This window comes from Columba livia, chromosome 7 (assembly GCF_036013475.1).
Source record: "Columba livia isolate bColLiv1 breed racing homer chromosome 7, bColLiv1.pat.W.v2, whole genome shotgun sequence".
NCBI lineage: Eukaryota > Metazoa > Chordata > Aves > Columbiformes > Columbidae > Columba > Columba livia.
The window spans coordinates 18,904,769-18,930,273 of NC_088608.1; the positions used below are offsets into that span (position 1 = coordinate 18,904,769).

Here is a 25,505-nt window from a genome sequence, read left to right on the forward strand (position 1 = left end):
GAAATGAAACTGAAAGAAAGAGACGCTCTTAGTGTTGACTGCAGGCATTTCAGATTCCATGGCAGCCCGCATCTTCCCAGTGCCTTTCACATGGAAGAGATAATGTGTGCAAAGAAAAACAAAATTGTAGGTTCAGTAATGTCAAAATCTGATTTATGCCAAAATAGAGATGTCAACAATAGCAGGATAAGTGACAAGTGTTAAATTACCCAAAGAAGTAAATTCTGTAATTATTTACCTCTCTGGCACATGATCCTTAACAACCTCCAGAACTAAAAGGAACAGCAGGAACTACACACTTTTTGAAATTCAGCATTTTTTCTTACTTTTGAGAATCAACTTTTTGCGCACCCCCCCCCCCACCTTTTTGGTTTTGGTGGGTTTTTTTGTTTGTTTGGTTTTTTTTAGGGAAAACTAAGTGCCACCAACAGCATTTCAAATAAAACATCAGCAGCAAGCCCCATAGCTGAATATGCTGGGAGCTGAGTATACAGTCATCTGCAAATGGACAACTATAATTCGATTCCTGGCACCACTGGCCACGCTGAGAATTCTTCTATCTCTTCACACCAGGGGTTTGCTCTTTTAAGCATTGCTCCCTGAAGGGAAAGAAAAACTAGAGAAAGAGGATTTCCAATGACCCTGCACAGATGAATGAATGTGTCAATGGTGAATATCGGTTCAGCTTTGAAATAGGGAATCCTGCAGTGGTTTCTCTGCTTCATCCCCACTAGTGAGTTCCACTGTGGACTTCAATGTGTAGGAGGCCTTTAGGGGACAGATAATAAATGAAGGGGAGAAAAAAAAAAAAAGGGAGGGAAGGAAAAAAACCCAACAATAATAAAATGGTTTAAGAATAATAAGATGACTTTTCTCTAACTATAATCTTGAAATTATTTCTTACATAATTTTCTCAGAGACATCTCTTTGACCTAACTGGTTACGGAAACTGTTTTTTGGTGTTTTTTGTTTTTTGTTTTTTTTTAAGAAAAGCTTAAATAAATATGTAGTCCTTACCAAAATTAAAGGCCAGTGTGCCCTTTCAGCACATATTTAACTTGGATGGGTTTCCATTTGTTCAGTTATTTGTTTCTGGTGTAAAGATGATGTAAAAATGGTTGTGAATTAATTAAATTAGTAAAACTCTCTCTGTTTCAGTGTGAGCTTATTCTTTCATTCATGAGTAATTTCACAGCACTAATGGTGACATGCACAAACCAAATACAGAAAGGAAAGATGCCTCTTCTCACCTGCATAACTCTCCTATAACTCTGATAAACACAGGAACGTTTGCCTAAGCAGTAGCAGAATACACATTTACTTCTACAAGCCTTTTAGTTCATTTTCATTCAACTACCTATCAATCAATCTCACCATGACACAATATAATTTCCTAATCATGCCAATATTCATGCTTTTATCTCTTTTAAAATCCAAAGAACATATATTTTAATAAGACAGAAGTCTAATTATTTAAACATGATGTAGAATAGCACTTTTCTAAGGCCATTTCTTTTATGAGTTTTAGTTCCTTAAAACTGCCATACAATTAATCTCTAAAGCAAAATCTATATGAACAAATAACACAAGCTTCCAGTAAAGAAAGCTGCATTGTTAAATTCTGAAGAAGTGTTGCTTTTTCCTCCCTTATGTCTACAACAGTTTTTGTTTCTAAGAGCAAAACAAATAAATTCAAAGTGAAATGTACTATTTCTCAACATGTTAAGAAACACGTAAGAGCAAGTATATTTTTTTTCTCTGACATGTGATAACTTTAACATGTAGAAAAAAAAAAAACAGAATAAAACAAGAAAATAACAACTCTGCACAGGTTTCTATTCCTTTGAAAATCAGGTGGGCAGTCAACTCTTTTCTATAGCTGAATGCATGCTCTTTAAATATAATAATTTCATGCAAATTAAAGGTTCTCAATATGTAATTGCTAAGAAAATATTTACATCTACCCCCACCTTAATATTGCCAAGAATTAAAAAAAAAATGGATATCTAAAGGGACACATACTGGGCAATTTCAGTCATTAATATAATATTCAGATACTGAATATTTTTGGATACTTGGGGGTATTAGCTATATATTTCATATATATCATCAGATTATGATCCTGTTTCATCGAAGAAAGAATTTGGGTAATTGGATTTATGTAGTCTACAGCATTTCCTAAGGATGCTGCCTGGGACTTGCCTCTTTTTAAACAGTTGAGATGTTAATGTTCTTTTAAGACTATTTTTTAAATACTGACCAACATCTTCATGAAGAGCTGCACTGATTTCCAATTATGTAAAAATTAATTTGTTTAATCAAGCTACAAGAAGGACAAGAAGTTGAACTGGAAAAATTCCATCACATTAAGTAAAAGATTATTACTCACAAGAAATATTTTCAATGTCAGACAGACTTGCAGGCAGAAACTATCTACACTTCTTACAGAAGTGTGTGCCTGTCTCTCATGCCTGACTAGTTTTGTAAAGCCCTCTAAAACAACACCAAAATGAACTCTAAATAATGTTGACTTGTTTTTTAATTTCATTTGCTTTAATCGCAAAGAAATTTCCAGAAATAAGACTTCAATAAATAGAGTTACAATTTATAAATGTCTATTTTCTCTTACATGTGCACTGGAAAAGGAAAGGAGATTCCTGACAAGTTGTTCTGCCTCTGGTCTCAGGATTGTCAAATAAATAGTTGATCTGGCTGACTCTCAGGAACATGATAATAAATGTTTCCCTTTTAAAACACATTTTCAAACTTGTAAAAAAAAAAAAAAAAAAAAAAAAAAGGCAAAACCAACCAAAAAACATTAATGTTTTAATGTTGTCATAAGGCATGAAATCTTTTTAATTTAGTATTCACAATCATTATCAAGCAAATTCTGTTTAAGAAAGGGAGCAAAATTTTGGCATAATTTTAGGATGATAGCAGTGCAATGAGAATTGCTCCCATAACCTCCTTCTGAATGGTGATATATGCAAAATAATCCAAAATGAGTTGCTTTCCAGTCCCTTTACAGACTATTTGACATCCACTGCTCAAGTGTTTCAAACTTTCAGTTGCTGACTGTAATAGTGCACAGATGGAACAATATTTATTCTGTCAGTGGAAACTAATTAGGATGACACTAACTCTGAACATTAAACCAGAAGAAAAAAAAAAATTCACACTTTACACAGCATGGCACATGATCTGTGAGTTTACAAATAAAAGCTATAAATTTTAATGTATTTCTGTTACTTGTGAGGTGAGACCATCTTTGCTGTTGCTGCCGCACCCGGTACACAGATATGGGCTTGCAGAGCCATATCTGGATTTGTGTACGAATGTCCCCATCCCTACTGTTAATTCACTTCACATCCAAAACTGCATCCCAACAAAAAGAGCAATTCAGACTTGCAAATCATTTCATATTATTCTTCAGACAGCCACAGTGCCCTCATCACCAGAGGTCAACCCCCTCAGACTGCGGTCCTTCAGGTCCTACTTGCACCACGAGCTGGGCAGAATCTCAAGCCAGGGACTTGGCCAGCCTCATCATTCTGCTTCACTCCCTTGTCTCCAGCTGCAGGCATTATGAGGTTGGTTGCCCTTTAGAATAAAATCTCATTTGATAAATCATCAGGTCTGAGAGAGATATAAATACATAGAGGCAACCTCCATCCAAGGACTGTCTCACAGCTGCTGAAGACTCAAAAGCAGACATGTGCCCTCACACAAAACCTAACAAGGCATCTAAATCTGCATCTTTTGGTGCCTGAATACCTTTAAGAGTCATCTTTATATTCAAAGTTTAGCCTCCTGATGTTCACGAGCTTGAATAACCTGGTTCACAAATGCTTAATGCTTTGAAGAACTGCATGGTACAGCTCAAATTCACAAGATTAAAATCACAGTGTAGAGCATGGTAGTTTGCTATTAGATGCCACTATTGGTCCCATTGTCTTTCAGCACTATTCCCTTTAAAATAATGGACATGTCAGCAATGAATTGGGTTTGATATTCATACGTATACCAGTAAATCCACCATCATAACATCTTACTTTATAATATCTAACCTTTACAGGGAAAAAAAAAAAAAAAAAAAAAAAAGAAAGAAGTAAATGCTTTAAGCAGTGTTGACTTTTGTAATTTTGAATGACAAACTGAGACCCCCCCAAAAAAAAGAAAAAAATCACAGAGAAAAGAAAAAGTCATCTCCCTACAGTTAAGCAAGCATTAACATTTTAGAAGTAATGTATCATAAAAATTCATGCCATCAATTATTGTTCTGCTAATATAAGATAAACCGCCTGAGAAGGTGAGATCTCAAAGGCTGCATCTCTATGCAGTGGTGTGACATCCCAGAGGTGTTTAAAAAAATACATCTGGAAGTTGTATTTTCTGTAGTGGTAGTGTTCTTCGCTTAATATGTCTCAACAACCAGGAACATGCTGGTGCAGAATTTCACTGTGAATCCATCCATATTCGTTCCCTCTTAGAATAAAAGTTCTGCTGTTGCTCATGGTGGTCAGTCTCTCCTGTAGTTGGTCAGTAGCATTAGCAGTCTAAATGTGACATATTTGTGGCTTTCTTAGGAAGGGACTTCTCGCCACAACTTCCACATAAGGCCACAAAGCACAGTAGGAGGAGGCATGATACTGCATGCAGTCCCATCATAAAGTCACAAAAAGTAATAATAATGAATATTCTTTTCATAAACCAGATGGAATAGATAAACAAACACTTCTTCAGCAGTTCCAGCTATGGCCACTAGTCTAATAAAGTATATCATCTGTATCTACAGATCTAGCTTTTCTCAGATCAATGAGACTAATTCTGAAATTTAAATATTTTAATCTGGAGACATTTTCAAGCACCTTCTATAACTGAGATACTAAATGTGCTCCAAAATCTGTGTTTATTTATTGATATTCATGTCAAACCTCAAAAGCAACCAAACTGCAATCTTACATTTTATTTTTTTTTTTAAACAAACTGAATCCAAATGCAGGGCACAACATAATGAGTAAACCTGCAAGAAATGAAGAGAAGTGCATTTTGGTTGTATCTGATGATAATACCTTCTGTTGATGACAGATAACATCTCTACTGAAACTATACCTTGGCTTGACAATAAAGCTGGAAGATATTCAAGTGTATTGTAGCCAACTGTCAGATTTAAAATCAGTCACAACATACTATTAGTGGCATTCAGCCAATCTCTTAAGGAACACAATGACCCGAACTTTATTCTGAAAACTCAGTTTGAAAGCAAATCTATTCCCTAAAGTAATTTTCAGCACTGCTTAAAAAGCTTGGAAAAATCAGATTAGAGTAAACCAGGTTATGTAGATGTTATGAGAATGTAACTTCTAAAAATAACTTCATAGATCAATTCAAGTAAACTCCAAATAGAGAGATCTCACCTTTTGCACAGCACGACACATCTGTGTTCTGTAATTCTGGTCTCAAACTATCAGATTGATACAGTCTGTATAGTTAGTACAGTGTTTACAAAGCTGAGGATACACAACAACTCCCATGCATTGAAGATTTATGCCTTGAGAGGCTTATGTGAACACATCACATACAGTATCTGATAGAACTGCTGCACTGCATGCTGTATTTTGAAATTACTGTGGATGTCTAAGAAAGAAAAAAATCTTTCAGACAAACAGACACACGTATGTATTACTCTAATCTGTAACAGGGCATAAATTTCTTTCTATTCTTCGAGATTTTTTTTTCAGTATTCTCATTACCATTGCAAACTTTCATGAGAAATAACATAGAATCTTACAGATGAATGAAAATTAAAAAGGAGTATAATGCTAAATACAGCCAATGAATGAGGTGTAACCACTGAAAGCTTGCTATAATCACAGAAAATGCACCCAGGTAAATGCTTATTACAAACTCATATGAACTAACAGGAGTGACACATAATCAATGAAACTCCTATTAAAGCACTATTAAGATGTAACCCTGCTTATTCTAAGTAATATAAAAGGTAACTACTCACACATAAAAGCCACCCATGCACTACCCAGCCTATCACAAACATGATCAGATATAGTCTAAAGGAAAAGGTTCCCAGATACTTCAGAAAAACAAGTATACACTAACACTTAATAGATTTGGTACAAAAATTACTTAGATGTTATTAATGTATGACAGCATATATTGAACTTATTATTTCCAGAGAGCATTGACAAAATGTCTCTGTAAAATTGATTCCAAGGATAGCAGTTTGCTAAAATATCACATGCAAGGAAGAAATGGAGTTAGTTCCAACATGTGGCAAAATAAGATAACTTCTTTCAAGTATATCAACTCTACAGACTTATTCATCTGCTGAATCATGGCATCTTGCTTATAACTGTAGCATTAGGAGCCATTTATACAGGAAAAGTACTGTGCTTAATTTCCCTTTCACCTCACGAGTAAGGAAAACTACATCAATTTTAAGCACTGCTTACCTTACTTAAAACTACAACTGAGTTTATGAAGGGATTTTGCTAACATGGAAATTAAGGAACGGATTTATTTTCGCTCTTACCACACAGCTATACCACAAGGAAAAGAACTGCACAGATATGCTCTCAGTTTCAACAAAGTGACTTATGCTTTAAAAGAAGCATATTTAGCTGTTCAACTTTTGTGGTGCCATTTATATAGTCAAAATTTTGCCTAATGCCATCAAATCTGAATGTGACAATGCAAATATTTCACAGCAAGTAGTTTCTCAAGGCAAGTACAAATTAAGGAAATAATGAGCAATTGTAATTCCTGTTGTGGTCAAGCATTCCACTCAAGATCATCACCAGCTTCCCATTTGAAAACACTGAGTGTTACTCAGCTTGAAATCAAGGGGAGTTTTCAGTTTACGCAAACTCATTTTCATAGGTTGGACAGAGTGAAGCAAACCTAATAGTCATGTCATAACCACATGTAATATAACAGAGAACGGTGAAAAAATTCTAATTGTATTTACCTGATCTCTATCTGCAGTGTTGCTCAGTATATCAGAAGATGCAAACCTGGTAAATAACGCAGCAAAAAGTTTCCCAGTATAAAATGAATCTCCCAAACACAGAAACTCAAAAGAAAAAGAAAGTTGTGATGGCATTGCATAGATAGTTATTTTAAAATTTTGCTTTCCATTTCTAAAATTTACAACCTTTTGGTTTGGGCTATTTCCTCTTTGAAAAACATACCCCCAGTAGAGTCAAGGAATTTATTAATTACTCTAGTTATTTAGTGCTTTTCTGCAATTTTCTTACTAAAAATGCCTGTGTTAGCACTGTAGGCATCTGAACTCTCTTTGTGAATTAATTACAAGTAAAAAATGTTCTTATAAAAATTATTCTCCACAGTATTTCTTTTTTCACCTGTTCTATGTCATAATGTAGCACTGTGGCATATAAAAATGAATAAACCTCTTTTGTAGCTAAAAATACACACATGCTCTTCTTTTATTAGCTTTCTATTTCTTCCTCCAACCTAAACCACAAGACATTTTGACTTATAATTGCATTTTTATTTTGACATGTTTGTTTTATGATATGTGTTTCTTAAAACTCTTTCGGAACTCTGCAGAACTGATCTACACATCAGTGTCTGCTCAAAGGAACAAAAGTGCAATCCAGTTGAATTAAATTCAGTTGTGTTTTGATGCTAAAATAATCTTATAAATACAGTTTTGCTGAGTAATGGTGGTGAGAAAATCTCAGGATGATCAAACAAAATCTGTTCCATTCAGAGATGCATCCGAAAAGTTTTACTGTTTTCTCCTGAAAAGTATACTCCTTTACCTTCTCTCTCCATGCGAAAGTTGTTAATTTAGAGCAGACTGGATTTATATCTCAAGAGGGCAGAGAAGAGGGTATCCTGAAGATGGAGAGAGGACAGCAGTACTTTTTCTCATAGTAAAGACTGTATGATACAGAAAGAGGATGACTTCGGTGTGAACCATTTGTGGAAAATAATTGTGAGCGTGTAGAAAAAACAAAAACTAGGACAGTGTGTTTTAATCAGGGATGCAGGAGCAACATTCTTAGTTCTAAAAAACCCCAGTCCTCACAGAAATCCTGGGACAGTGATTTGCTTCAGAAAAAGCAAAATGCTTTAATTCCTCCTCCTGATTCTACCCACTAACTCAGAGCAATTGATTCCAAAGCAGGCTGAAGCCTGGGAAATTTAACAGCTCAGGCATAAATCTTCATTCTCAAACCCTTCCCACCTGCCATGATTACTATCAGTCATTCTTACTAATTAAGAAGAAAATAAACACTTCTCACTTCTTGATGTGGGGGAAAAATACTTCCTGCGAGACGTACAGATGGGAACTTGCTTGGCAAATATTATTTCTCTCTGGAAATAACTTCTTATACTAACAAATAAAGCCAACCAGGTCCCAGTCTCCAGCCTTGAGGACAAGTGGCACAGCATGGAGATCGGTGGCCTTGAGTCCACACCTGAGTGTATGTCCTGGATCCATTTAGTTTATGTGATGTCGCCTGGGAGACTCCAGAGGAACTGCAAAACTTTGAAGAATGTTTCTGACATTAAGTTACTTAGTAATGACACTGAAATATCTATGCCAGCTTCCTATTTATTAGACGTCTAAATTTTCATGTGTAAGATGCATGGTAGGTCAATTTAAAACACAGTGAGACATATTCCAAGTTTTCCAGAAGTCTCCACTGAAGTTTCAAAAAAAATACGTCCAAAACAGAGAAAGAAAGATCTATCAAAAAAACAGAGAAAGACCCCCTTTCAGAAAGGTAGATCTTGAGTTTTATTTTTGCAATACAATTCCCATCTACTATCTATTTTCCTAAACTTGTGTTGACATCCCTCTTTTTCTTTCATTAATGAGTGCATATCTATGCATATATTAGCTGTAAATGAAAAAAGAAAGGAAGACTGTTGGGAGAGGCACATATTTTTCACATCTGGAGTTGATTCAAAGGAAGGGGGAAATCAAGAAAACAGGGATACAATAATAGCTTAAAGAACAGAGAGGGAAATATGATGGACATCTAGGAGAAAATACTAATTTTGATGTAAATAATGACCAGTTAGATGGCATGGTTCATGAATAGACTAATTAAGGAACTGGATCCAGTACGTAAGAAATACTTTTCAAGTTTGCTGTTCTGACTCCTTGTGTTCATAAACAAATATGGAAAAGTTTGAAGTGCTTCAGGATGTAGAATGAGCTATTGCAGGAAAGCAAAACGCATTGAAACAGCAGCCAGGGCTGGAACAAAGATGCTTGAAGTACACGTGTACTTTAAGAAAAAACAAAAATAGATGGAAAAGGGTGTTTGATGGCATTATAGACTGTGAAGACATAAAAAGGGATATGTTGGATAAAACAGTGTGGTCATGTCAAAATAACAGACGTAGACCACCCCCCTCACCCCCAAAAAAAAAGTAATGGAGCAGTCCTAGAAATTCTGCATTAAAACTCCCAGATTCTATCTGGACTTGGGAGGGAAGCATCAATACTTAAGGAGCCAGAAGAGGTGAATTGATCCACACAATAGTTCTTCTACTAGTTCAAGGTTTAAATACATACATATATACACCACAGAAAAATGGGATGCAGTTCACAGTGTGTTTATCAAAGGTAATTAATGACAAGCTATTTTCTTTGATAATATGGCTGATTTTAAGCAAAGGAAATTATTGAATCATTTAATTGCACATGTGTATATATAAGGTTACCTTACGCATTAACAGCTGGAAAGACAGGAATTTGTAAAAGGACTGTAAATTTGTTAAGGAAATAATAAAAGGGGTATAGTGACAGACAGTACTGAAAGGGCATCTACTGAACAGGAGGAAGCTTGGTAACAAACCTCCTCAGAGATCAGTAGAGATCAGTTTGCAAAACTTGTTTAAATTCATTACTAAATATGAATATGACATAAGAAGTAGGAACACGCAGTGCAAACTTGCAGTTTACACAAAATTAGGAGGCACCACCAGTAGAAAGAAAAATAAAAACATAACAGAGGTAAAAGATCATGTTCCACGTAAGCACAAGTAATGAACAGAAAGTAGTAATACAAAGTAGAAGGTAATAGTGAAAAAAATGCTACAGGTTGAAACATAATCACAGTGAAAAGGGAAAGCAAAAAAAACTGAAGTGTATAAGCCAATAGTAACATGGACTTTCAGCAACTGATTTGACATAAATATGGAAACAAGGTATGTAGTTGTAAAATACAAACACGCACTTTTTTTCTCTTTTTTCTTTTTCTTTTTTTTTTTTTTTTTCCCCAGAAAGTATTAATGTCATTGGACAGTGAAACCTCACCAGAACTGCAATTCTGATTTTCTTCAGGAAATATTAATTTAAACTGGAAGAAAAACAGGGAAGGGCTATAGAGATGACACTGGGAAAGAAGAGGGTACATTCACAGAGAATAAAACACATCCGCTTGCTCTAACCTGCCAAGACTGTATAGGAATATGGTTCCTCTGTAAAATTAAAATCAGCAAAGTGTATACGCTGGAGATGAACTATTTAAGTCAAAAAGACAACATTGGCACAAGAACAAATAAGTGTAAAACAGCCATAAATAAATTTATGCTGCAAATTACACGATTTGTAACTCCCAGGGCAGTAACATTATTTAACAGCCAACCGGAGTCCTGAAGGACAAAAATAATTAGCTCATGTTAAGACACAGCTTTATCATCTTATATTATAATATATGGTGACAGTAGGGGACTGGACTTCAAGATTCCCTAGGCCCTTTTGTATTTTATGTACCCATCTCAGAAGGGTTACAGAGCTGCTCTTAGCCTGTGGAAAACTGGTGGGACTAGGTCAGTGATGAGAACATTAACAGAAGGACAGGAAATACTAACTTGGCGCAGAGCTGTACTATGGAATGAACTATTGCTTCCAGACTGGGGCCAGCTCCTCTATATGTACCTCAGAGGATGGACGAAGTCCATGTCCATATGGGTGTATATTTCAAGATAATTTTGGCTAGGAAAAGGAGTAAATACAAATAATAATATATTTCTGCTCAGTTCTTTAGCTAACATTCTGTGATTCTGTGATAACTAACTTCCCTGTCCCTAGTTACCTACAGGTTAAGCTCAGAACAGCATTGCAGAGCCCAGCATTCCTTCCACTCTCATGGCAAAACAATTGCTCATCAGATATGCACTGCCTGCTTGACTCCCATTTAAGTACTAATACACTTTTTTAAGAAATTTTTTTTCTTTATTTATTTTAACTAATAGTGATTAATTCATGCCCTCTGGTATTGGCACCTACACTGATAAAATTCTGTTGAGCTACATGCAGAGACATCAAAATATTCATTTTGCAATATGTTTTTTCTGTTCTTTTATTATTATTATTCTTATTTGGTTGGTTTGTTTGCTCTTGTTTTGTTTGTTGTTGTCGTCCCCTCCCACTTTTTTGTTTGCTGTTGGATTTTTGTTTTGTTTTGGTGTGTGTTTGTTGTTGTTGTTGCTGTTCTTATTTTTATATATTCAGATACTCTTTGGAGATGGTGAGAAGTGGTTTTTCTTTTATGAACTTTAAGCATGTGGCAGTGATCAAATGGGTACAGCTGTCCTTTAAGGACATTGGCAATTATTGTCATCATACCTCCTGTTAGGCAGTTCAAATTGCTTAAAACTTTGATAATGATTACTTGACTGCATTTAAATGAAGGTCGTTTACCCTTCCATTCCCTACTTAGATAGTGTCTTTCGTGCAACACGCCTCAAGGCCCTTTCCGAAGAACACTAATCAGTACACAAAATTATATTGAAGCAAATAACCTTGTCACAAATTCCATTACACAGTAAAAGCTAAATAAAAAATAATAGCTTTCCTGTCTATATTTAAAAATATATATCCACTTAGTGTCAAGCTTTTCGAGCAGAAGAGAATGCCACAGAAGAGCATGGATAGTACTGCACAGCAAGGAAATGAGAAGTAAACTGTTGCTACAACACAACCAATACTTGCCCTACCTTACCAATACAATAGGCAACTGCAAAAAAAAAAAATCAATATTTTTAAAAAGCTGGCTCATGTTAAACTCAAAAATTTTCAATGGGATTTTCAAAGGAACAGCTGAAGGCATTTCCAAGAGGGCCAGCCAGCCAGTGGAACGGAAATTGCCTTGACTTGCAATAATAACTGTTTTAAGGTTTGATTGAGGCAAGACTGGCATCAATCTGACATTTACTTAAAGGCGAACTGTAACCATTTTGCTCAGCCTGCCAGTTCAAAACGGAAGACAGATTTCTTCCCATAAATAAAGGTAATTTCTTATCTATGTACACATACAACCTCCTACACTACCTCAGACAAGTGAATGTACTTCCCTTGCTTGCAAGCCCAGACAGGAGAAAAGATGACTGATAATGTCACTCCCATCCCATAGTGGGCTTGTTGGGTACTTGCTGCTCACCCGGCTGCTGGCTGTAAATACAGTTGTCTCCACAAAATCTACCCACGTCTTCGAGTGGCTACAAATTGACATAAGTGAAAATATCAAGTAAAAGCAGCCTGGAAATTACCTTTCATCCTAACCAAACAAGTGATTCGATCCACTTTAGTGGCAAACTCAGCCCTTCCCTTTTTGGCTGACAGGAGTATAACAGGAAAGGAGAAGAGAAGAAAGATTAGATACAAGGGAGAGCAGTAAAGGTGTCCAGAAATAAGAGAGACTCACACAAAGCTCTTACACAAGTATTTGCATTAATTCTGATTTTAGCTTTTGAAAAATGAAGAAGTCAAGGAAATAAAATACAAATTAAAGAAGAGAAACGGAACATTCGGAAAACTCATTTTAAAGTTAAAGAGAAAATGACAGAAATACAAATAAATAATTCTCTTACTGCACAGTAGTCTACAAGATAGATGAGCTTAAAGTGATGGAACAGTGGTTGTTCAGAGAGTCCTAGCTGCCAACATATTATACAGATTTTGGTGTACTACAGAGTGTTTCAAAAAGATGGACCCAAATTCAAAGCAGTGTATTTCATGATGGCAACATGGTACAATTACACAAAAATTTACAGTTTAATGAGTTATCAAGTTTAGCAGTAATCATTTGCAACTCTATGCCCTGTCCTTTCGAGCAGTAAGAGTTTAATGCATGGCTGGTTCATGGCTGCAGAGATACAGTGATTTCAAACTTGGTCCATCTTTTTGAAACACACTGTTTATAGTGATCTTCTCACATACGAAAACAAACACAATTTTATTTTGGAAGCTGCAAACCTCTTCTGCAATTCCAACTGAAATGATTTATTGGCCAATTGACACATCTTGAATTAATTCTGCTTCAAGTATAACCTAGGAAATTCCATCTCCTATCAGTTATGTCATATTTGACAGCCTCAGGTGAAATTTCTCCTTTCTTAATGATTTTATTATGCCATTAATTCTCTCAATCCATTAGTTACACTCCCATGTCCACCTCTGAAGAATTTCTCTTCTTCCTTGGTGTCTATACCTTTCAAGAACCTCAAATAAACAATGTTGTCCCTTGGCAACCTCTTTGCTATACTAAATATGTTTCACTACTGTCATTTCCCTTCAGTAACTAACTAGTGCTTATGCATCAGTTTTTCTCCACCTTTTCTTTAGTGACAATTCCAGAAGGGAACAACCAAAGTGATCCTCTTGAAGCTAGAGCTAGAGGTGTCCAATTTTCACTGCTGTGTGCTATGATGGTTATATACATGTTCTTTCCCACCCCTGCCAAAAAATTACTTTTGAAAATTGCACATTGCAAAACATATCTTAGCTGTTGCCTACTGTTCTTCTAGAAGAGGTGACAATAAAAAGTGAAATGGACCCCATTGCAAATCTGTCAGTCAAAATAGCAGTGTGTGTTTCAGTGGCCACATTGAAAGGACAGGCATAGTATAGATCCCACTCTCAAAACTGCTGACCCCTGGGACAGGCTGCCTAGGGAGGCTGGGGAATCTTCACTCCTGGAGACTGTCAGACCTCAATAGGAGAAGGCCCTGACTGACCTGAACTGATTTTGAACTGGCCCTGCTCCGAGCAAAAGGTTGGGATAGATGATCTCCAGGGGTCACTTCCAACCCAACTTGCTCTCTGTGAATCACTTAAGAATTTTTGATCATTCCAGAAATATAGCATAGTACCTTAAATCAGCTGTGTGACAAATTCCCCATTAGATCTTGTGCTGTGCTATTATTTCTCTTAGTCTGACACCAGAGACAAGAAGTACAAAAGCTGGACCTCTTCTCATAGCAATATTGCCAGGAGATTTAGGAGACTATTCCGCTTCTCTTGGACTGTAGCCATTTCTACAAATTGTAAGAACACAGAAGATGGATGGATCATGCTGGAACAGGGAGACAACCTCAAGGGAATATGTAAGACAGCCATCAGTACAGTGGCCATATCACCCACAATGCAGTAAAACATGGAACTATCCATTGTTTTGGATAATTCCAGAAGGATAACGGTAAGCAAACCAAGTATAATGTCAACACCTTTGACAAATGATCGCAGCTCTTTCTGGAATACAGGTTTCAGTTGTTTCTGAGGAGGAATTCAGTACATAAATATTGCTCCCTCCCAATATTGAGAGCAAAAAATGGAGCCTGCCTTGTCACAGACAGTCAATACATAACCTATAAATAGTTCTGTCAATCTAGTGGAGATTAGAAGTGGCTAAATTTTCACCACTCTAAATTTTCTGAAGAATACTCTTATTTCTGTAGAGTGAATTGGAGGACCATATACTTCATCTTCTTCAAGATCTTCCCATCCTTTTGCTACTCATTTATGGCAAATCATCAAACCATTGTAATACTGTTTCCCCAACACAAGGATCAACTCGGCACTTTTGTGGATAGTCCCTGGCAGTATAGAGATTATTTTAGGCACAACTGGAAATGGTTGAGTCCCTTCAGGGTTGCCTTTCACTAGCCCAGCATCTAATACAGAATAAACATGTTAAGAGCTCCAAGTCAACTGTAGTATGCTCCAATAAAAAGGAAAATAATAAGAAATAAAACTATTAATGGCGGCACAATAAAAATAAAAAAACATTCAAGAATAAGTAGCAAATCAATTAAGCACAAAACCTCAGAGAACGAAGAGGTGCTCAAGGCTACCAAGTGCCTAATTCTAGAGAGTTTGTTCTTCAATATATTGACCATCACAGCACTGAGTTGGCAAAATAAGTTTATAAATCACTGCAAAACCTTGTGTGTTTTCCAGTAGGAATGTGCCTACCCTAAAGTCAAATTGGAATTTCTTGAATTGGTGTTTAGTAATCAAGACAGCAGCTTGCCAAACCAGCTCTTTCAAAGTGCTTTTCCTTAGAGAAGATTCACGTTGGTAAAGTCTTCCACAATTAGATTTCCTCTGGAACTAATTAACAGTAATATTTTTCATAATCATGTTTTTAAAAGCTGATTTTCAGACGTTGTAGAGACTCAATGAATTTTTAGAACTTTAAGCTAGGCTGACAGAACAATACAACATTGCAAAGTCTTTTCAACACAAGTTAAAAATATATGAAAAAATCAGCAGATTATAGGGTCTCAAAAGGAGGCAAATATTTAGATTTCTTCTACCATTGTTTGAAATTTTTTAATATTTCTAGACAATGAATTCAGTTTTAAAATCAAAATTATTTAGAAAGGAAACACTGTCATATGTCATTCAACTCTTAAGTCTTATCCACTCAGGAAGAAAAAAAAAAGTTAAAGTAAATTTTATGATTGAGGATGAAGTGATTATTTTGATTATCTGACAATCACAGGTTTTGATTATTTGATAATCACAGAGCAGGCAAGTTTATTTTTTACTTTGTACAAATGTAATATATATATTATTGCCTCTGCTACAAAAGCTCAAAGTACCAGACTAAAGATTACATATAATTCCCATAGTAGCTTCTTCATTGTTCTGTGTCAATCGTCATGTCTCTCAGCTGCTATCATATGATAGATACTCTGTCTTAAAGGTGGCCACCACAACGCAGCCACTTCTGGAGCAGAGTGACATGTACTATTAACACATGGCAGATTATGATCCCTGTGCAGAAGAATGCTGTCTATCTGAAAGTTCTGCTGAAGAAATACAGGTGATCTTCAGTAAAAGACAAACATGGCATCTTTATGACAGATAAAAGCCAAACCATGCAACTCAAAACTATAAATGTTGAAGACTATAACTACTTTTGATCTCACTTATTCAAAAGCTTGTATATCCAGTAGCAAGGTAGCCTAACTCCACTGTCTGGAGAATTGGTTTAAGATATCTCCATGGGACTTAAAGCATCCAGACATAAACTGGCTGAACTGTTAACCTGAAAGAAACCATTCAGTATTGCCCTAGAATTAATTAGTTCCACTTTAACATGGAAAAGGGTTTCAGTGGGAAAAGTGCCAGAATGAGAGCCATAAAACAGACCTCTGGTAATCACCAGAGAGCAGGAGTATTAATCTATCAGATTAATCTGTTGAGCTGTAATAGTTCCTCAAGGGCAGTGTGATGAGTTGGTAAGTGAACCTGGTGTCATTCTTCTATCCCCTGCTCCAGAAGAATACAGGTCTGTACGAGAAAGCTGCTGTCAAGGGCAGTTCTTCCTTTTTGCCCTGATTGGAACTGGCTGAAAGCAGCCGGGTGCTTCTGCAGACCCACTAGATGCTACTTTTTCTGAAAATTTTGCAATTCTTTCAGCAGAAACGTAGAATCTTTGGCAACATTAAGCAGGGACTGAAGCACTTGAGAGGAATACTTAGCTATGATACAATATTAGTCCTATCTGGGAAGTCAATTCTGATATAAGAATAAAATTTATTCTGGTAATAAGGTCTGTCGGAAGAAGCCTCCCTTTCGGGGAAGCTGCAGAGGGTTTTGACAACCAGAGGAGAAAAGCTACAGAGTAAATATGATCACAACTGACTGTACAGCTATTGTCAGCCTTTGCCACACTAAAGAAGGTGTGCTACATTAGTACATTTTAAAATCTTCGGCCTCTGCTGGGTATCTGAATGTTAGGAACCATGAGGTCTGGAGAAAGAATGAGATTTCATTGTATTTCAGAGAAGACTCCACTCTTCTGCTTTGAAAGAGGATAAACATCTTTGTCTCATCTTCTGGTCCCTAAGAGAAAACTTATTAGAGCTATCTAAAACTGAGGTGTTGGAGAAAGCATGGTGGCTGACACATTGTTATCTGCCAACCTTCAATAAGGATTTTGGTGACAGAAATGTTTATGGTATCAGTAAACTCCTACAAGCATTTTTACTGATACCCATGGGCAAAAACTAAGACAAATGCCTGTTATTGCCAAGGACAATCTTCAATTAAGAATTTCACAGACAAAATATGAGAAAAAGGGAATAGAAAGTAAATCATTATCAAACAAACTGAAATAGAGAAACTGGAACAAAAATTTAACATATTGAATTATTCCAAGAAAAGACAAAATTATCCCGGTGACTTAGTGTTCAGAAAAACTGCTGATGCTCAGTCATTAGGAGCCATAATTTCATCTGTCCAGATTCCTGATGTAGGAAATGCTCACACAATTTGTCACCCTTCAAAAAGACAGTATTTCCTACTAACTAAACAGAAACATATCCTATCTTAATCAGCTAGTCTCCCCTTGGCAGCTGCATGTATCAAGTATTTCTGGAAAGGAACTAGGTCACCAAAGGATGCATCTATTGAGTATCTTTTCTTTTACTCATTGACTTCCTATTTTCCCTCTGTGCATTACACACTTTTCCCCTCCTTTGTTGGCCATCTCAGCTCTGGAATCACACTGCGAGTCAATAATTTTGCAGTCTCTGACCTAGAGTATTGATTCAATGCTGTGAAAGATGCCACTCAGTTATAATCAGTAACTAAACCATAAAACCATATTATTACTTACTTTCATTCATTCACTCCAGTAATATGACTAAACACCTTTAACTTCTTTCATCAATTCTCTACAGAAGCCACGTCATGCCAGCAAGACAAAAAGTAAAGAAAAAAAATACAAAGATAAAGTCCAAACAGGCCTTTTGGAGCATGATCAGCTAATGCTTTACAACATATCTCCCTCTGCAATATAATAGAAGGCAGCCCTTTAATATCCTTCTTTGAAAGAAATATTTGTTTTCTTTACCTGTATTTTCAAATGGACACATGCCATTCTCTTAACTTGTCATAACAGACTTGTTTTCTACTCTTTTGGGTGTCTGTACACAGACACAAGACTCCCATGAAATATCCCATTAGTCCCACCACTGAATTCTGGTTTCACCTGATGTCTTCTTTCATTACCACAGGCAATTTAAAGCTTAGGCGTTCTGCCATAGCTGAGGAGACATAAAAGATGGAAAATTACTTCAGAAAAATTATTTCTCAGAAAAAGTTAAGGATTAATTTATAAGTCTCCTCTCTCCATTAATTTTTCCCCCATCAGAAATTATTGCAAAACCTGAAGTGTTTTCGCATTTATTTAGCCTTGCATTGGTAATAAATAGTATTATTTTCTTAACTTTACAAGCCTATAAGGCATAAAGAATCTTTTAGGTAAATACAAGGTGAATTCTGATAAAGCAAATCCTGAAGCTTGGAACTGATAAAAACACAGGTAAATAAATCAGTTCTATCTTCTCTTGCATGGCGACCCAGTGTCTCGTCAAACCAATGTGGACATGAAAAAGTAAAAACGGTAACAAGTATTTCCAACGAATTGAAGAGGAAAAGGAATCATCACCAAAGAGAGAACATTTAATCAAATACTTTAAGCTGAAATTACTTTAGTTACTGGAGACTAGTAAAAATGGAAAAACAAGCAATCCAATGGTTCTGAAAGCTTTTTTCTTGCAGAGCTTAGTAAAAGGATGCACTGGGAATTACTTTGCTTTATACTGTTCAGTCATTCTATGTTTGTATCTCTGTGATGAAAGGATGTACCTTTTAGAATAAGTTTAAAGTCCAAGAGTCTTTACTGGACAACCTGTAGACCTGAGTAATTCATAAAATTACTCTATCAATGAACCAACAGATTTCAAAGGCTGGCCTTTTGTGGAGGCTCAACACAAGACACTGAAGAGGCCAGAAAGCACTGCCTGCAACAATTATAATCACAACTGCGAAGCATAATGAAAACAAAATCTTCCTATGGCATAAATAGCAAAAAAAAAAAAAAAAATGATAAAGATATGTCTTGAAATATGCCAGACATTTCACAAGAAATGGTTCCTGTCTATTGTTAACTTTAAATGAAGAAGATCTAGGACAGCTTATCATTTCTGCCTGTTAAAATTTTAAAAACACATCAAATTCAAAACATTAAAATCTCATATGTATTAGAATGGGAACAATAGCTTCTAAGTTGAGAGAAATAACTCTGAAAGAGGAAAAAATAAGTTCCCTTACCCCAAGATGGATCGTTTAGTCTCTCTTCCTCAATTCCATCCTTCTTAAGATGAAGCTTGGAAGAAGAATCCATAGTTAGATGAATACAAGATGTTACTCCCACCCACTAAAACGTATCTTTCAGCGAAAGATAATTCAAGGGAAGAGTGAAAATGGTTGGAGGCTGAGCTCAAAGTTAGTTTTATAGCAGCTGGTCAAGAAGTCAAATCAAAACAACCTCTTCTCTCTTGCTTTTATCAGAACACAATCTGAGGAATGTTGTAGATCGGAGACTCAAACAAAGGAATTTTGAACCCTTGATATGCCTAAACAACTTGTCTGATCTGAGGAGCACTGGGGTAAATCTTTTGTAGTATAATAACTCATACTCTTTGCCTAAGTATCTGTAAAGTGGTCATATTCAAATACGGATAACACATTTAAATAACAAGTTCTTTGGGATCCTTAAGGCTTGATGAAAGTCTAGAATGACAGTATTTAGGTAATATCTACAGAGAAATTATGTGGAAGGTCTGTGGGGAGCTGAGGTTTATAGCAGGAAAGATTTGGGACTTGGACACTGTATTGTGACAAATCCCACATGTGATTCATTTCATTCTTTCCTTTGGACAACTGATTAAGCCCATTGCACTACACCAGCAGCAAGTTGTAAGATACTTTGTAAGTGCACCAAGCTGTTCCCAGTGCTACTGCCAAACAAGGTAAGAATATTTTCTTTGATGTGAAGAAAAGTTACATTCCTTCTTTAATTGCTAGCAGTGTTGAAAAACTACTTAGGTAAATGGCTAGATGTCACTAAAATCTTGTTACACAACATATCAGAAATCTCATTCAGATCAAGCGACAGATATGGAGATGGGGGTGGAGAAAACAAGGGAAAGGAAAACAGAAAAAGTGAAAAAAGGGAAAGACATGAATAGAGCACTTTCATGAATCCTTTCTTACTTGTCAGCAGAGACTTGAGCATGTCCAGAGTATTTTAAGTGTTGTATCAGGTAGAGATGACAATTAAGAGAAAGGGTATGTGAAAAAATAAATGTGAGAGATATTTTGTGTCCAGTTCTAGGAGAGCTGGAAGTGTTATGACACAAGCACCAGACAAATGACTTAGTCTGAGAATTTCTCTACTCAGTATCTGTGATGGCCATAGATCTGCCTTTCAACAACCACTTCATTTTATTGGTTACTGCTCAAAATGTTTTCCAATCTAAACCATGCTTTATTAAAAAAAATCAGTAAAGTTTCAGAGTGCTACAGAAAGCATTACAGAAATGCAAATCGTGCTACGGGTTAATGCAGTTTCCATAAGTAGCAGTCATAATAAATAATTGAAATAATACGTACTGCTGATTCACAGTGAAGGGAAAAAGCCCTACCGCACCTGGCTGACAAAACTACAGATACTTCTGAAGAGAGGAACATTACACTTTACGTACAATGCCTTCAGCTAAAGACCAAATCCTAGCTGGCTAGGATTTAAACAAGTGCTGTTCAGAAGCACTATCTCCTCTGAAGAGCCATCATATACCATGTTGTTGTCCTTCCCTGTTTATGTGCTACAGGTATTGTAACAGCTCTTGTACCTTGTAGCATAATGGAAGCTCATGCCATAGACATTTTCCTGAAAGGTCTCAATATTTTGAACTGGAACTCTTTCATAGTAGTCCCAAAAATTAATGCTCATTTACCAAGGCCCTGTTGACAATCCTGCACTCCAGGAATCCTTCCAAACTGTTTCGTGCTTTCTAGACAACATTTGTTAATTATGGGGGGAAAAAAGAGATGCCTAATTTGAGCTGCACTATTGTTGCAGAAACAACTATCTTAGCCAGTTACCACACTGGACTTCCTGAAAACAGACTAACAGACATGCTGTCTCCTCTGCTTTGTGCAAACACACACAACTGTTCTGTTTGCAGCAAATAACTAAGAGATGAAATACATATTTTTAATAGACTATTTTCTAATAATATAACTGCTAAAATAGTGGGGCATGAGGGAACCCACTGTGTAGATTCAAGGGGATAATAATCTTTCCCTTGGACCCCGAGCTTATCCCTTCAAGTTACAAAAACAAAAACCCCAGAGAACTGACAAACGAATTTATCACATTATTGTTGGCATCACAACAGAGGAACTTTTAATCTATTTCAGCTGAAATCATATGATCCAGTAGCCTGGGGTAAGGGCTATTAATAGTATTCGGGGCAGAGAGGAGAAGAGGGCAACTTTCCTCAGCCCAGAGCCGGGTGGCAGGTTCTCCACAGCCCTCCAGTGCCCGGCCCGGAGCCGGGGCCAGTGGGGTGGGCAGCCCGGCAGCGCCGGCCTCCCAGAGGTAGTGATGGGCATGGGGGCTCCGAGCTCCTGACAGCCCACCCCAGCTCCAGCTACGGGCTCACACCACGGCCCGCCCGACGGCAGACAACCTTGCTTTTTGATCATAGTGCATTTGAAGAGCTTTTAGGCTACTTCTGCAACAGCCTGTGTGCTGTTTTACTCAGAAAAGACAACAGAGACAACACTGAAAAATATAAACTGGCTATGAGTAAGTCCCCATCTCCTATTTGGTATTGAGAACATATTCCTTTAATGAGGGACAGGAAAGAAGGAGAAAGAACAAACAAAACCAAACAAAAACCACACCCAACAACCAAACAAAAAACCCCACAACAACCAACCAACAAAAAAAAGGAAGATGGAGAAATGGCTTTCATCAACAGAAATGCATATATCAGCCAACAAGCTGAATAATCACAAAACGTGGAAAAACCCTGATCCAAGCATTAATAATTCAATTAGTTTTCATTGAAATAACATTGATTTTAATTAATCTATTTCACATCACTCTTCATATCCTATATGCTCTCTATTACAGCTTAAAAATCATTAGTGTATGAGCATGCTAAGTACTTACATCTTTAAAAATAACAAAAAGGAGACACAAACTCACCAAAGAAATATTTTTAAGCCTCAAAAAGTCAATAAAGAAAAATAAAATGTAATTGCTTGTCACTGTGCATTACTAACATGGAATACACTAGTATGTTGCCAGCTGTATTATAAACATAATTTGATTCATTGGAACTTCAGTATATTAAAATATTGGTAAAGTCTGCATCAGCCACCAAAGTATATACTTACCAGCTTGTATTTGTACAACACAATCTCTGGCACTGCTCAGTGACTGACTGGAGCAGAACACTTTTCATTCATTCTACTGCTCTGCTCAGAGCTCATCCAAAATACATAGGAACAAAAAAAACATACATGTTCCTGTCTGAAGGAGGCCCAGCAGATCGATAGAGAATATCTATGTCCGTCACAGAGCTTTGCTGGAGATGATGCGGAACAAGGCACATTTCTAAAGGAAACTCCAAGAGCCACTGTAATTCCTAAAGCTCTCTGTACCACAGCCAGCCAGAGCCAGCACACAAGAACTGCCCTTCTCTGCTTTAGGACATAATTTGTCTTTCTCTTGCCAGGTAATGTTGACACTCTGATGTCAGCCCTTCTGCAGGGTCCTTTACCAGTGGATCCCTACCAAGATGGATAAAAGATAAAGAAGAGAGATACATAGGCAAATGCAATTTGATAGGGAGCAGTAAAAGCAGTCTGAGCTGCTTTGTATACTAAAATGATTTTATAAAGAGATAAAAATGAATATGCTTCTCTTTACATTCTCCTGTCATCACCCGTTATGTCATATAGTCACATAGTGAATTCACATACAGTCATATAAATTTAGTCATATGGTGAATTCATACATATATAGTCATACCCACAATTATTGTTACTATTTATTTTATTTATTTCTACAATATATTGAAGTAATTTCTGACTCTGGGTGAAGTCTGACATTCTTCTCTCTAGCTGGGTAACTACAAACCAGAGATATGACAGTCCAAGCGTCTAGTTTTTAAACAAGGAATTTTGCTTCGTATACATCTCTAATTAAGCTCAGTCAATTTTTATTAGTTTCCACAGGTTTACATTTCATTGCGAGGCAATCAAAATACTTTAAATCTTTTCACTGTCAGTCATCTGTCTTTGCCCAAGAGAGCCTTTCACATCACAGCTTTTACCTTATTCTCCAACAATGCTCATACTTGTTCTCTTAATTGATACTTGTTTACACTAACGATTTCTGCTATGTGTGAAATACTTTCATGTGTAAAATAAACTGTAAGTAGCATTTCTCCATCTCCACCCCAAACTCATTATCTAAATGCTACAGGTTACTGCACGTTTCCATATACACAAAACACAGAAGTGCTGATTTTCTTGCTTAGTAACAGTTGTGGTCACCTTAGGTGTGCCAACAGTTCAGCAAGGGGCACAGCCTGCCTCAGGATAATAGGACAGAAGAATTTACATTCCAGATACCTTTACAAAAAAAATACCATAATTGGCTTACCAACACTACTCAACCAACCACAATATAAAGTTCAGGCACAAGTTTATTTTATATATGCATAACTATCTAATTATATACTTGTATAGATAGCTATCTATATCTGTTTTTCGACATCAGATGCAATATTGAAATACACTATCTTTTCCCATGGCATTACACACCACCTTGCACCAGCCTGCAGTATGTAGATACACTAAGCACTATCACTTAAACCACAGAAATCTTTGCACACTACATCTGTAAACAACCTCAGTGCACTTCAGTTTCCACAGAAGTATGTATTTGTTAAACCTTTTTTACCTGAAAAAAGAAAAACACTAATAGCACCATGGGAGTTTCAAGAAAGGCAGGCAAATTATGATCACATTTAACATCTAATTTGCTCTCTGAGGCTTGTTCAAACAGTGCAAACATTGTGCTCCTCTTCTTCATTTGTTCTGACAAGGAGGATGACAACTAATCACCATCAAGAGCTTTCCCACTCTCCAGGCCCCCGTTTTCTGTTTATCCAATTTGATGCCTTCCAGCCAAGGAAACTGTTAGCCTTCCCTGCCACCCCAACTGAGAAGGCCAGCTCTCCAAGGCCAGATTTCAGCTACAAGTCTTGTAGGGGGTGAATCCACAGTGCTAAGCAGGAATAAAATGAGACCTTTCTGCTGTGCAGTGTGCCATAGCACCAGCAGTGGGTACTGTATAGGGTGACAACAACACCCAAGGAGGCAAAGAAGGTTGGAGACTGACACATAAAAAGGAGCTCAAGGAAAGGAGCAGCATCCTCTGGTCTCTTCCTTCATTTTCCCTGAAAGACAGATCTCTAATCTACCCAAAGCATTGCCATGCAAGTCTTAAAATGTACAAAAATAAGATTAAAAAAAAAAAAAAAAAAGCTTGGACAATACTGGAAAGTTACTTCAAGGATGTCTGTTCTTTGATAGATCTTCTCTCCAAAACTATTGCACTGATTGGCCTTGATAAGACTCAGCCACACAATCAAATTATCTTGGCTTAACGAGTTAAGCCAGTGTCATTGTTCACATGTCCCCTTTTCACCCAGAGCCTAAGCAAGGCAACAAATTGACATGAAAAAGGACTAAGCTGTATCACCTCACATGCCAGTTGGGCTAAAATAGTACACAGCAGATACCATTCCTTAGCAGATGCATAAACCACAAAGCTTTGCAGATGGGTCACTTGTTATTAACAAATAATAATTAATACAAACTCAAAAAAGGGAAAATTATGTTGGAACTTTGATACTTAATATTGTAAAAGCTGTGTATTCACATGCAAATGAGGAGTCACTACAAGTCAACCTTGCAGAATGGAAGTCATATAATACTGGGCAACGTGTTAAGCAACGTATATAGCATAAACAATCACTAAAAAGCTTTCATTGCTCTAGTTGTCTGATACTGTATTCCTTCTGATAGCATGAAAGAAACCATGTCAACAGGCAGCTTGCCACAACTCCAGATTCATCAACTTTAAGAGGTCCTGATCTTCATATCGACCAAACCCATACCAAAAATTATTTTTTTTTTCTTTATAAGCATTTGAAAAACGCAGCTAGGCTTTAATTGACGGACATACACACTTTTTTACCGTTACTTCTGTCCCTTTGTCTGCAGGCAGCGGCCCATAACCCCAGCCAATGTCACCAGTGTCACTAACCAG

General features: G+C 36.7%; 1 protein-coding gene across 4 annotated transcripts in view; it reads right to left on the reverse strand.

The window, feature by feature from the left end:
* FIGN (fidgetin, microtubule severing factor) overlaps window positions 1–25,505 on the reverse strand; it is a 96,230-nt gene that overhangs the window by 22,052 nt on the left and 48,673 nt on the right. For 2 of the 4 annotated variants that reach the window (XM_021291086.2, XM_021291097.2), the window contains one exon: window positions 19,418–19,472. The exons of the other annotated variants lie outside the window; for them this stretch is intronic. In XM_021291086.2, coding sequence (XP_021146761.2) covers window positions 19,418–19,472 — 55 coding nt within the window. The remainder of the gene's footprint in view (window positions 1–19,417; window positions 19,473–25,505) is intronic. 4 annotated transcript variants of the gene reach the window in all.